This window comes from Rhagoletis pomonella, unplaced genomic scaffold (assembly GCF_013731165.1).
Source record: "Rhagoletis pomonella isolate Grant_MI unplaced genomic scaffold, Rhpom_1.0 Rhpom_scaffold_00006, whole genome shotgun sequence".
NCBI lineage: Eukaryota > Metazoa > Arthropoda > Insecta > Diptera > Tephritidae > Rhagoletis > Rhagoletis pomonella.
In genome coordinates, this window is record NW_023458560.1 from 23,028,558 (window position 1) to 23,041,076 (window position 12,519).

Genomic DNA, 12,519 nt, shown 5'->3' on the forward strand with positions numbered 1-12,519 from the left:
TGTACTTGAATAGTGAATGATTTATGGGAAAACTTTTTTTGTTCTGTTTTAGCACGTTCGCTTAAGTAAAAATAATATCTCAAGATATCCAGATGGGTTGGTAAATTAAGATCAGTTAAATCAGTAGACACACCAAAAACAGTAACATCATGCTTGGGTATATGACTCATTGGGTTTTCGATAGTTGTTGATGTAGTTGCTTCATCTTGCGGTGTAGAGGATGGTGGATTCATTGTAAACTTTTTGATTTGGAATGGTCACTTCACTTATTATTTTTTTTGAAATATTTTTTTATCTGAAACTAGCGAAAACCCGCCCGTTCCGCTGGTCGTCTTTAAAAAAATCTAGATTAATTCATTAAATTAAGCCGAAAAATACTGTGTGTTTTTTATAAAAATTCTCGCGCATGAATAGTAATGAAAGAAGTTTTGAATAGTAGTAGCAATTAAAAAACGTTTGATGTGATTTACTTTATTACTTTTTTTATTGTAATGCTCTTTGGTATACAATATTCTTCGTTTTTCCATGCGTTATTGAATAAATGAACAATACCGATGGCTTACCAACTCTTGAGCATGAAACATAAAGTTGGCCATGAGAAAAACATGGGTATTCTAAATCAATACCACAAATTGATAAAGTTTGGCCTTGTGACTTATTGATAGTAATCGCGAATGCAAGGCGAACAGGAAATTGAAGACGTTTGAATTCAAACGGCATATCCGATGGTATCATTGGTATTCGCGGTATTAAAACGTCTTCACCAGAGTATTTTCCATTCAAAATTGTTGCTTCAATGACGTTATTCATCAATCTCTTAACTGTTAATCGAGTGCCATTACATAGTCGTGGCTGATTTATGTTTCTCAACATAATAATCGGTGCTCCTATTTTCAAGTTTAGCATGTGTGGCGGTAATCCAGGTCGTTTCCTATCAAATAGATGCAAAATATTCTAAATATTTACTCAAATGGTTGTTTTTATCAGAAAACAATTTTAAAAACGTGGTTTTCTCTGGAGAAAAAATACTCACTTGTTGTTTGCTTGAAAATCAGATCAGAAAGAAAGTTTGAGCGCGTCGTTGTTCCGTTCTGCATTTGCATAGATGCGCTCCCCTTTACACATAAACCACAACATCAATCGTATGATACATACACTTCGTCGTGTACGAAAAAGCGGAGAAGGAGAAGAGAACTGTTCTATTCCCCTTCGCTTTAACCCAGCTATGTGTTCAGGTGCAAATGACTTTTTGCGTGAAGTCTGATATAAAATAAGTTCTATTTACTCTTCTTAAATTTATATAAACTTTTCCAAGCGAAGTAAAAAAACTGACATATATTTGCTTCAACCGTATATTTGTGAGTACACAGGTAATACGTAAATATATGAATGATATAGGTAATATCTCATATTAGCATAACCTTTCTGCAAAAAATTAAGGAAACGATCACCAATCACGCCGGTAATGATACAATGAATTTTTCACTATAACTGACTTCAGATTAACGTTTATATAATAAGCGTATATGTAACATTTTAAAATTTTTTTAGAATTTTTAGTTTTATTTTTAATATTAAGTGGTCTTCCTCTTCCTCTTCCTCTTTCTCTTTCTCTTCCTCTTCCTCTTTCTCTTCCTCTTCCTGTAGCTATTCCTTTTCCTCTTCCATCTCCAGCTCCATCTCCTTTCTTTATCCCGGAAACGGGCAGTAAAAATTACTTCACTTAAAAGCTTTCATCAACAGCTTCCATCTGATACCCATATTGTACAAACACATCCAAGGGTACCTTGGTCCACCTTTTCGCCTATATCTCGAGACCCTGGTCACTCAGAGATCTAAAAAATACTCTGTATTAAAGCACTCATCAGTAGCTTTGATTTGATACCCACAATGTAAAAACACATCCTAGGGTTACCCGGGTCCTCGTGCAGCGCCACCTGGTGGCGAGTGGAATCAATAAGCATATTATACTAACCTTCTCCGTGGAAAAATATATATATATACCAAATTTCATAATAATCGGCCCAGACACACACGGCCAAAATGTATTCAATTCTAATGAATGATATGTGCGGTACAAAAAATACCTGCGGCAAATAGCAAAAACACACTCACTTAACCGACGCACCGCGCACACATGCGTTATCGGATTTCAACCAAACTTCACAGAAACCTTTGGCAAAGCAACACCAACAATGTGTAAAACTTTCATTGTGTTCCTTACACGCGTTGCTGAGATTACCACGGACAAACGCACACTTTTTTTCGGCTTAATTTTTATATATATAGATTAGCACTTCACACTTTGAGTTCTTCACAACGACTTAATGCATTCACAAAAACTGTTGCGTTATATATGGTCTACGAGACGAGGTAATAAGAATGAAATGGTAATTTCAATTCTACCTGCTGTGTCTTGTGGTGGCTTAAAAAAAACAACACAAGCAATTTTACGATCTGCAATTGTGTCACAGTGATACCTTCATTGTTTAAAAGGGTTGCGGTGCATTCCAGTGATACCTTAATTGTTAAAATGGTTGCAAAAAACGCGCATTTCTTAAAAAGGTGCCTTAAAATACCCACAAAAAGGGTTGTAAAAACAACCTTCATTTCTTAAGTAGGTGCTATAAAAAAACTACACAAGTAAGTTTACGACATGCAGCTGTGTCTTAAAAAACGCACACAAGCAATTTTCCGATTTGCAATTGTGTCACAGTGATACCTTCATTTTTTAAAACGGTTGAATAAAAAACCCACACAACTATGTTTACGACATGCAAATGCATCACAGTGATGCCTTGGTTTTCAAAGGGTTGTAAAAACGCTAATTTCTAATAATTTTTTTTAATTTCTTTTCTATTACTAAGTTAAATTCATTTTTTCATTTACATATGTTCTGACTAAATAAAGAGAAAAATAAACTCCAAAAAGAAAAAACATAGGCATTTCGCTGATTTTTTCATGTAAAGTGCAAAACCGGCGATTATTTGAAATGTTTGTATGGTGAACCCCCAGGGGGGTTCCAGGGGGTGTGCCACTGGCATCGGTGGGTCGGGTCTCCAAAGTTAGTGGGGGTCGGTCATACATTTGGACTCGATTGGAGCACTCTAAATGGGTCAAAGTGGGATTTTTCAAAATTTGCCCCTACCCAAAAGTTCGACCCAAATTGGGGGACATCAGAATTCGTTTTAGAGGTATGGTTCCTTCGGCAAAGTTTCTTATTTTGATCCCTAGAATATGATTTTCACAGAGCAATGGGCGATTTTTTTGCCTCCCCACAAATCGACCCGGCCTAGTATGTATATACCAAAAAGGCCCAGAGGCCTTCATACCGATTTGTACTTGGTGATTTTTACCAACCAAAAATTTAATTTCACACTATTGTGAGTACAGCACATACAGATGTGTAGACGGCATTGAAAAATGGTATACAATCGGTGTGCATATGTAAACCTAAAATACTTTTTCGAATACAAATATATACTATATATCCTGACATATCTCCTCTAACGGTGCCTATGCCTTTGTATAACATATATGTATGTATGTATATACGTACCCTGCAAAAAATTGTGCGACTAATCTCTAAAGCGAGTATTCCGAGATTACTCTCAATCGGGTACAATTGGGCATTAATTAGTCCCAACTAGTCTCATACGGGTACTATTAACGATTTAATGATATGTACGCACTTAGTCAATGAAATTTCATGTGCGGCGTTGGCACACAGAGAGAGTATTCGCCTAACAAAACTGAGCCCCCCGGTTCAAATCTCAGCTGGCTCAAATTTTTATTTTTATTTTTTAAAAGTGACTAGTCGCTTTTAATACCCATTCGGGTATAAAGGTGAACAATTAGTCTCTTCATAGGACATGCTCGAACAAAAGCGATCAGTTCATTTCATATAAAGAGATCAAAAGTGGTATTAGTCGCATGTTCCTTTGCGATTGCTCCCCGAGTCATCCCGGATTAGTCCCATTTTTTGCAGGGTATGTACAAACAAATATGTATGCATTCAAATATATATGCAAAGATAGACAATTGTATATATGTATGCATTTTGCCTCGTTTGGTTTGATGCGACTCAACTGAACCGGAACTCGAAATAGCCAAAATATCTGTCGAATACAGTAAAGGAACAATATCGATGGCGAATGTATTCAAAAATAGTAAGCGTTTTACTTTGCGTTTCAAAATGGCAAATAAATTGCCTTAAAGTCTGAAATTAATTTTAAATTGCCATGTATGTAGCTACATTAGGGCGGGTCAATTTGTATGGAAGATTTTTTCGACTATGCGCTTATAGCACAGAAGGATTCTACGTGGAATTCTAAGTAAATTTTCCCCGAGAAATTTTGGGTCTAACATAAATTTAAAGCTAACCAAATTGTGAAAATAGGTTTCGTAGCATTTTGCTCTAAATTGTTTTCAGATCCATGGTTTCTTCGGCAAATATGCTTAGTATTACATGTACAACCCTCCTATGCTATACCCGCATAGTAAAAAATGAATGAATACATAAAATCAGCAAAAACCTTCGAAAAACTATTCGAAAGCGTCTCAGGGTGCTTTAGTAAAAGCCATTTAATAGCCGCCCACACATTTTGGAATCCAGCGTAAACTTGTTTGCTGCATGGAAACATTAGGTACAATGAAAACTAACTTGAATAGAGCTCAGACTTTTATACTGTTATCCACTTGTTATTCCATTAAGCGGCATGTCTACAAATAAGTCCGGCATTTATAGCAATTTTCCGCATTTTTGTGCTGGCACTGGCCTTTCAACCGCTCTTTCCAATTTAACACACACGACCGTCATCAGAAGTGGTGGAACCATCCATGGCTGGTTTATTACGCTATCAAACTCAAGCGCCCAACTGACCACATAGTGTACCCTTCGTCACTCCAGTAGATTTTGATGTGGAAATTAAATTTTCTTTGTTGACGTGAGCATTTTATTTTTATTGTGGTGATTTTTTTGCGAACATGTAGGTTGAACGGGCAGGGGAGGTGGAAATAAATACATAGGTTTGTGTGTACATATGTATGCATGTGTGTAAAGCATAAACATGCATTGGTGGCGACGTGTCATATTTAGCAAAGTGAAATGCCACAAGCACTCACTTTACCTACTGAGCGGCTTACTTGAACAGAAGCGTTTGTTGGTAGGATCCGGAAATTTATTGACGACCCACAATGTGGCGAGTTTAAATCTTTTTAATATTTTAGCACTTTCGCGTAATAAATTGTAAAGGTTGTGCTAGTTGCTTTTTTCTTCTTTTACTGTTAAACGCATGAAGGTAAGTTTTTTTTAGTTAGCAGTTAACTTTAAGCTGTTATGAAATGGAAGGTATGCTATTGAAATATTAAACAGAATTCTTTTGCAATTGTACAAGAGCATCAAAGCTAGCAATGAAAGAAGTCTAAATTCGAGCGAAACCGCAGTTTAGGCACATTACGCATCGTTTCCTCGACAGTCGGGCCAAGAACTATAATTCCAGCTCATCCCCTTAAAATTCTTCGGATAATTTTTATGTTGTTACAACACATAACACCTTTTATCTCACCTGTGCCGAATATTAAATGAATTGGCTACTAAATTACCACTATATTCTCCAAGCGCTACGGCATATTCACCGGTAGAAATTAAATATAGCTGCAAGATAGCTGCCTTATGTATACTGTAAAATATAGCTAGAGGCTGCAAGTTTTTATTTTAGAATGCACTTTTCACAATACATTTTCAATAAGGTAAATTATTTACATTACATTCAACAAACGAAACGTGAGCTTTTAGCAGCGAAAACAATACATTTAGATTTTGACAAACAAGAAATTCATTTAAACAAATAATACTACGGGTATCCGCTTGTTTAGCATTTATATGTATACTGTAAATCGAATGTGCATTTTTGCGGGTAACAAATATCCATTATACTTGTATATCTTCTGCTTGTATATAAGTGTGCGTGTAAACAATAACTGCACATAGTACATATTCCAAAAAAGAAATACAAATGTTAACAATAATATTAGAAGTACATATTAGGACGTTCGTGTGTATTTTAACTTTGTTGCCTGGAATTAACAATTTATTTTTCACTTAATATACTGTATAAACACCAACGTGTTGGGAATGTTTTTGGGTTTTATATTTTCATCGAAAAGCGATGGTATAGCTAGCGTTTTAATTCAGCTTTTTTAACACAAAATGTGGAATGCATGATTTTGTTTTTATAAAGGAATATTTTGCGCCACGTTTGATGCTGCTTCATTACTGTTTGGAATGACACATTTACACGATTTTCGATTAATTAATCTATATAACATTATGATAGGCTCCTTGTCTTTAAGTTTTAATTTAAAATTAAAGCAAATTTGTGTAGAATGTCTTCAGAAGCCTAATCCTCCAAATTTCTGAAGGCTTGGTTCAGATCTTCATACAGCTGTTCGAAATCGGCCTTGATCTTGGCCTCACCATCTTTCACGGGATCCTGTAATGCAAAATGCGAGTTAAAAAATTTCTCCTAAGCATGCAAAGTCTGAAAAAACTCATACTAACCTTGAATTTCATTGAGGACAGCTGGTACATAATGTTGCCCATAGCTTCGCGGATAACGTTCCATGTGATCTTGTTCTCGGACTGCGCCGTCGATTCGACAGAGTGGCGGGCCAAGTCATAGAAGGTAATTATGTTTCTCAACATACCCACTGTTTTGTAGAAGGGGCAGAAACGATCGTATGAGGAGTAGGAGTTCTGCTGCAAGAAATCATCCTTCAACAATTTCGCCACCTCAAGTGTAATCTTATCGGTTTCGGCCAGCGAAGCTTTACCGACCAATTGTACAATTTCAGACAGATCCTCTTCTTCTTGCAAAATTTCCTTGACCTTAGTACGCAATGGCACAAATTCAGCAAAGTTCTTCTCATAGAAGTCGTCCAAAGCACGCATGTATTTCGAGTATGAAATCAACCAATTGATCGAGGGGAAATGCTTACGTTGGGCCAATTTCTTATCCAAACCCCAGAACACTTGTACTATACCCAAAGTGGCAGAGGTCACAGGATCGGAGAAATCACCACCAGGTGGCGATACAGCACCGACAATAGACACCGACCCTTCGCGTTCCGGATTACCTAAACACTTAACGCGACCAGCTCGCTCGTAGAAGGAGGCAAGACGTGCGCCCAAATAGGCTGGGTAGCCAGAATCGGCAGGCATTTCAGCCAAACGACCTGAAATTTCACGAAGAGCCTCAGCCCAACGGGAGGTAGAATCAGCCATCATAGATACGTTGTAACCCATATCACGGAAGTATTCAGAGAGTGTGATACCAGTGTAAATAGAAGCTTCACGAGCAGCGACAGGCATGTTGGAGGTGTTAGCGACCAATGCGGTACGTTTCATGATAGATTCGGTGACACCATCAATTTCAACAGACAATTCGGGGAAATCACGCAATACTTCAGACATCTCGTTACCACGCTCACCACAACCGACGTAAACAATGACATCAGAGTTGGAGTATTTGGACAAAGACTGCAAAAGATAGTGAAGAGTTTAGCGCGATGTTAAGAAATACCAACATATATTTCTGTATGTAATATTACGAGAAGTCATTAAGCGCGTAAGTAAACCTCAGTCTCCTTGCCCGTTTCAATTAACTGTGCTTTGGCGTATTTTCAATTGCCCGTTTTAAAAAGGCCATTTTCACAAGCAATTGCTAGTTTTAGGCACAATTGTGCATTGCGAATGCAAAGAAATCTACTTCTTTTAAGAAAATAAATAAGCATTTTACTCACCTGTGAGATTACAGTTTTGCCACAACCGAAAGCTCCGGGAATGGCGGTGGTACCACCTTGTACACAAGGGAAAAGCGAGTCCAACACACGCTGGCCAGTCAACAATGGGTGGTTGGCGGGTAATTTCTCAGTGACTGGACGTGGCTGACGCACAGGCCACACTTGCAACATAGTATGCTTAGTGATCTCACCATCGAATTCAGTTTCCAAAACGATATCATCAACAATGTAATTGCCCGCTGGAGCAATGTAGCGTACAGTACCCTTGGTGCGAGGATTAACGATCATCTTGTGTTTGACTAATGTGTTTTCGTGCACAATACCGTAAAGATCACCTCCGGTGATGTGTGAACCGACTTTAACGTTGAGAGGATTGAATTCCCATGCTTGCGTACGCGACAAGCTGGGTACGTTTACACCCTTGGGTATATAGATGGATTCGGTCAATTCGTTAATGTCTTTCAATGGACGCTGGATACCGTCAAAAATACTACCCATAATACCGGGACCCAATTCGACAGACAAGGGTTTGCCTGTACGCAACACTGGATCACCAACAGTTACACCGGAGGTTTCTTCGTATACCTGGATGGTGGCCATGTCACCTTCCAGACGAATAATCTCACCTACCAATTCGAAGTAACCTACGCGCACCAACTCGTACATAGCAGAACCAGCCATGCGTTCGGCTGTGACGACTGTAAAAATTAGAAAAAAGAAACCGTGAGCTCCCAGAACGGTGCAAATGATCTGCAACATCTACTTACCAGGACCGGACACGGCGAAAACGCGGCCATATTTGCTTTCGCTATCCTCATCATCGAAGCACTTCAAGTTCGACATTTTGGCTTTATTTGATGTTCAACTAGGAAAATAAAACAAAAACCAAATTTTAGAGTAACTTTTTAAATAAGTGATCGCGAATCACTGCAGAATAACTATGGAGCAGGTGGAATGAAGCCAATAAAAATGAGCAGTCAGCTGACAGTAATAAGTGAATTAGATGTTAACCACTTTCTCTTATCAATTCCGATTAGAATTCACATGGTCTGAAGCAAAGTATAGGTACCTGATAGGAAATGATCGTAACCCTGCAAAAATCCCGACTACTCCATGCATGCGTGTAAAGAGTACTCCCTAAGGACCAAGGAATACTCCAAAATTAACCACAATTCATATAAAAAATATGGTCCAATTAACATTGCGATGTCCTAGGGCAGGACCATATACTCCATCCCCGCATTACATCAGAGTAGCACAAAACTACTCCAACATATTAACAATGGCATTGTTGCTATATTTTTTCGTTTGTACACGCTTTTGTTCTTCACTTCCCAAATACTTTTTCGAAATTAATAAAAACCAAGACAAAAATTAAAAATTATTTGTTGCCTCTGAAGGTATTCGAACCCGAACATGCAGGGAGCTAAGAACTAACAGCGAGCATCTCTACACGTTCAGCTACAGCCAGACATGCAAATGCGCTTTCAAATGCTCAACTTCAATCACGTTGCGTTAAAACACGAGCAGTGATCGGATAACAAACAATGAGCTAGCGCAGAGACACCAGTTGGTCCGCTACAGCATGACAGAGGAACACTTTTGTAAGTACTCCAATTTACCACAAATAGACTACATGATCCAACGATTTTTGCAGGGAATTAGTAGAGCTTTGTATTCATGTGACCTGCTAATGAAGTGTTGTACTTGTTGAAACTTTATGTTCGAATTCGAATGGGCGGCAATAACATCTTTATTTTTCTTCAATTTAATACTTTAGAGCCCAAATTCACGTAAACTACTTACTTTTTCTTTTAAAAACCTTACAGCGCACAAAATAATTAAATACCTATGTATAAAAAAAAAAAAATATGTGGAATGTGCCTAATCTACGATCCACATTCGAACTTCGAAGCTTTGACAGTTGCATTTGACGTTGATCACAAGACTACTGTCATCTGCAAGTGTCAGCTGACGGCTGACTAAATACGATCGAATGCGAAAAAACTACGCAGGCAGCCATTTTGAATTTCCGACAATAAACCCATTTATTTTGCTACTGAAATGCATTTTTAACACATTTGAAGAAACTTACAAAGCGATATTTCATTTGTATACCAATAACCAAAATTATGCCCTTTTACAATGTTTTGCTGCTAACGATCACAAGACACTCGAGGTCAGCTGACATACGTACATATGAAGGTATTTGCTCAACATCTTAAATTTAAGTTGTAAATATACCCTTGTGTTTAATGTTTTGGTTTGTTTTAACAATTTCATAGCATTTTTCATAGTTCTTATCAATATTTTAGTTGATTACATTAATGCAATTAACTTAGAAATAAAAGCTTAACTATTTTACGCCTAGCAAATGCCCACCGCCCTGTTTTATTATCTAATCAGAAACTCTGATTGTGTGCCCTACGCTAAACCAAATAATTACCGTTCTGCTTAGTAATGCGCGCTAATTGGATTTTTATAGCAAACAAAATATTTCACTGTACGGTGGTGCGGCAAAACTTACTTTTTTCAATAGAAATAACTACACAAACGTTGCACTTCTCCAGCAGAACAAGACCAACTGTGAAAATCGCCGACGTCGCCAGCAAATCTGTTTCGAACTTCGAATTTCGATGTCGCACTGATCGCCGAAGTTGAGCAAGCGAAAAGCTCGCGCTCAGCCATGATTCAATAATACAAGGTTCGATAAACTGACAGTTGTCTCTCTCGCACCGCTCCCTTAGCAGTGGCACCGTGTTGCTTCTTTGCACATTTACATGGAAACAGTGTAGCTTTGTGTGATATAGAGGTATGAGCGTTTGTGCAATATGTTTATTTGTATATGCATATGAAGCATATTTAACTGTTGAAAACATAAACTGTTTTTAAATGGGATGTTTACATCAATCTCATAGTAGTCTTATTTTAATTTTGAGTCATTTGGCATTTTTTATACAGCTAAATAGCACATAAATTACGTAATTTACATAGATACATCAATATTACGTTCAAAATTTCGTTTAAAATGCTAGATTTCCTGCAAAAACATTAGAATTTGCAAAAGGAATTTCACTACTAATTGCCTACTTTGCGTACTTTTCTACTACCATTTTCGCACCAAGAGATTTCATTCTCCCCTTTTCTCCGTCCTTCGTAAATGCAACCTTTTGTAAGGGAGTGTCAAACCGCAGCTGTCAATAATTATCTAACCTTGTATTATTGAATCATGGCGCTCAGCGTTGATTCTCTTGCTCTTTCGAAATTGTATAAAGCTTCGATGTTGCCAGACATTCTATGCTCTTTATTTTTTAATCAGGGCTGCTTTAAATGTTATGTACCAGTTACCCAGTTACTAAAGATAGAATTGAATCAAGTATTTACAGTGAGATAATGGTGAATTCATTAAAAATAAAGCAGGTTGTTAAAAGATCGTAAAATATTATATGTTTCTGTAATGAATTTCAAGTTCATACTACAATAATTTATTTTATTTGAGATACAAAATATTTGACTACTTGATTTCAGACTAAATTATTGCATTAAAATTTAATTAAGGCCCCAAAGGCAACACTTTTCTGTTTTGAACGTCGGTTTCACCAGCAATTTAAAGTAAACTGAGTTTAAATTGAGCAGCTGGCTGACAATTGATTGGCTGATCTTGATTGGCTGGTTTACACCACGGCCGTGCACTGTAAAACTGGCCATAAATGGGAAACAACGAAAATGCCAAAAGCATGGCAAGAAAGTCCAAACCACTTGACGGTATAAGGCCTGTATGCAGCTCTCAAGAAAAGCAAAAACTCCATATAAAATGACGTACAAGAAATGGCTAAGAAATTTTCTTGAGTCAAATTTCCTTAAGGCAGTACGTAGTTCTTAAGAAATTTACTACGCTTTCTCTACGGTTTTCTAAAGTTTTTTGTGAAAAAAGAGCACAAGGCAACCCAGGCTTGCAACAGAAATATATACCCGTTCCATTATGTCTTGAGAATAGAGTGATACAGGGCTTAAGGCCAGTGTATGCAGCTCTCAAGAAAACGGTCAAGAAAAAAAATTGCCATTATTTCGTGTGTGTGTGTGTGTCCAAGGAATTTTGACATCTTATACTTCACCAGCCTATTGTCTCACTCTTTCCTCAAGAAATAATGGAACGGGCATATATTTCTGTTGCAAGCATGGGTTGCCTTGTGCTATTTTTTCACAAAAAACTTAAGAAAACCGTAGTAGAAAGCGTACCAAATTTCTTAAGAACTGCGTGTTGTTTCAAGAAAATTTTACACAAGAAAATTCCTTAGCCATTTCTTGTATGCCTTTTGATATGGAGATTTTGCTTTACGGCCTGTATGCAGCTCTCAAGAAAAGCAAAAACTCCATATAAAATGGCGTACAAGAAATGGCTAAGAAATTTTCTTGACTCAAATTTCTTTAAGGCAGTACGCAGTTCTTAATAGGGCATTCGCACGAGGCGATTTTACAGGCAACAAAAGTTCAGACGAGGCGATTTTCGATTCAACACGAATCGTTATTTACATTATTGAAAATGAATTTAAATCGCAATATTTTATCAATTGGCGTAAATTTGGTAAGCCAAGCGTTGGTAGAAGTGCTTTTAGCGAAGCTGAAAGATAAAATTAGAGTAACGGCCTGTATGCAGCTCTCAAGAAAAGCAAAAACTCCATATAAAATGACGTACAAGAAATGGCTAAGAAATTT

The 12,519-nt window shown here is 37.4% G+C and overlaps 1 protein-coding gene across 4 annotated transcripts; it reads right to left on the reverse strand.

Annotated features, from left to right (window-relative positions):
* Positions 1–5,677: 5,677 nt before the first annotated feature.
* On the reverse strand, positions 5,678–10,434 carry LOC118740507 (V-type proton ATPase catalytic subunit A). 4 transcript variants are annotated; one of them, XM_036472066.1, is made up of 5 exons: positions 10,331–10,434; positions 8,571–8,668; positions 7,804–8,501; positions 6,563–7,540; positions 5,678–6,494 (listed from the first exon to the last, which is right to left on the reverse strand). In XM_036472066.1, the coding sequence occupies exons 2-5, from the start codon at positions 8,644–8,646 to the stop codon at positions 6,402–6,404; spliced, it is 1,845 nt and encodes a 614-aa protein (XP_036327959.1). In that variant the 5' UTR covers positions 8,647–8,668; positions 10,331–10,434; the 3' UTR covers positions 5,678–6,401. The 4 variants fall into 4 exon arrangements, with proteins under 4 accessions (XP_036327959.1, XP_036327958.1, XP_036327960.1 ...); XM_036472065.1 differs by having other exon boundaries at positions 10,250–10,339; XM_036472067.1 differs by lacking the exon at positions 10,331–10,434 and adding an exon at positions 9,610–9,634.
* Positions 10,435–12,519: the final 2,085 nt, after the last annotated feature.

What these genes read in the sequence shown, in the direction of transcription:
- LOC118740507 (XM_036472066.1), bottom strand. Translation starts at nt 8,646, where the DNA reads ATGTCGAACTTGAAGTGCTTCGATGATGAGGATAGCGAAAGCAAATAT. An exon ending in TTTCGCCGTGTCCGGTCCTG is followed by an intron (nt 8,502 to 8,570) that starts GTAAGTAGATGT and finishes TAATTTTTACAG; the next exon opens with TCGTCACAGCCGAACGCATG. An exon ending in TGTCCTCAATGAAATTCAAG is followed by an intron (nt 6,495 to 6,562) that starts GTTAGTATGAGT and finishes TTTGCATTACAG; the next exon opens with GATCCCGTGAAAGATGGTGA.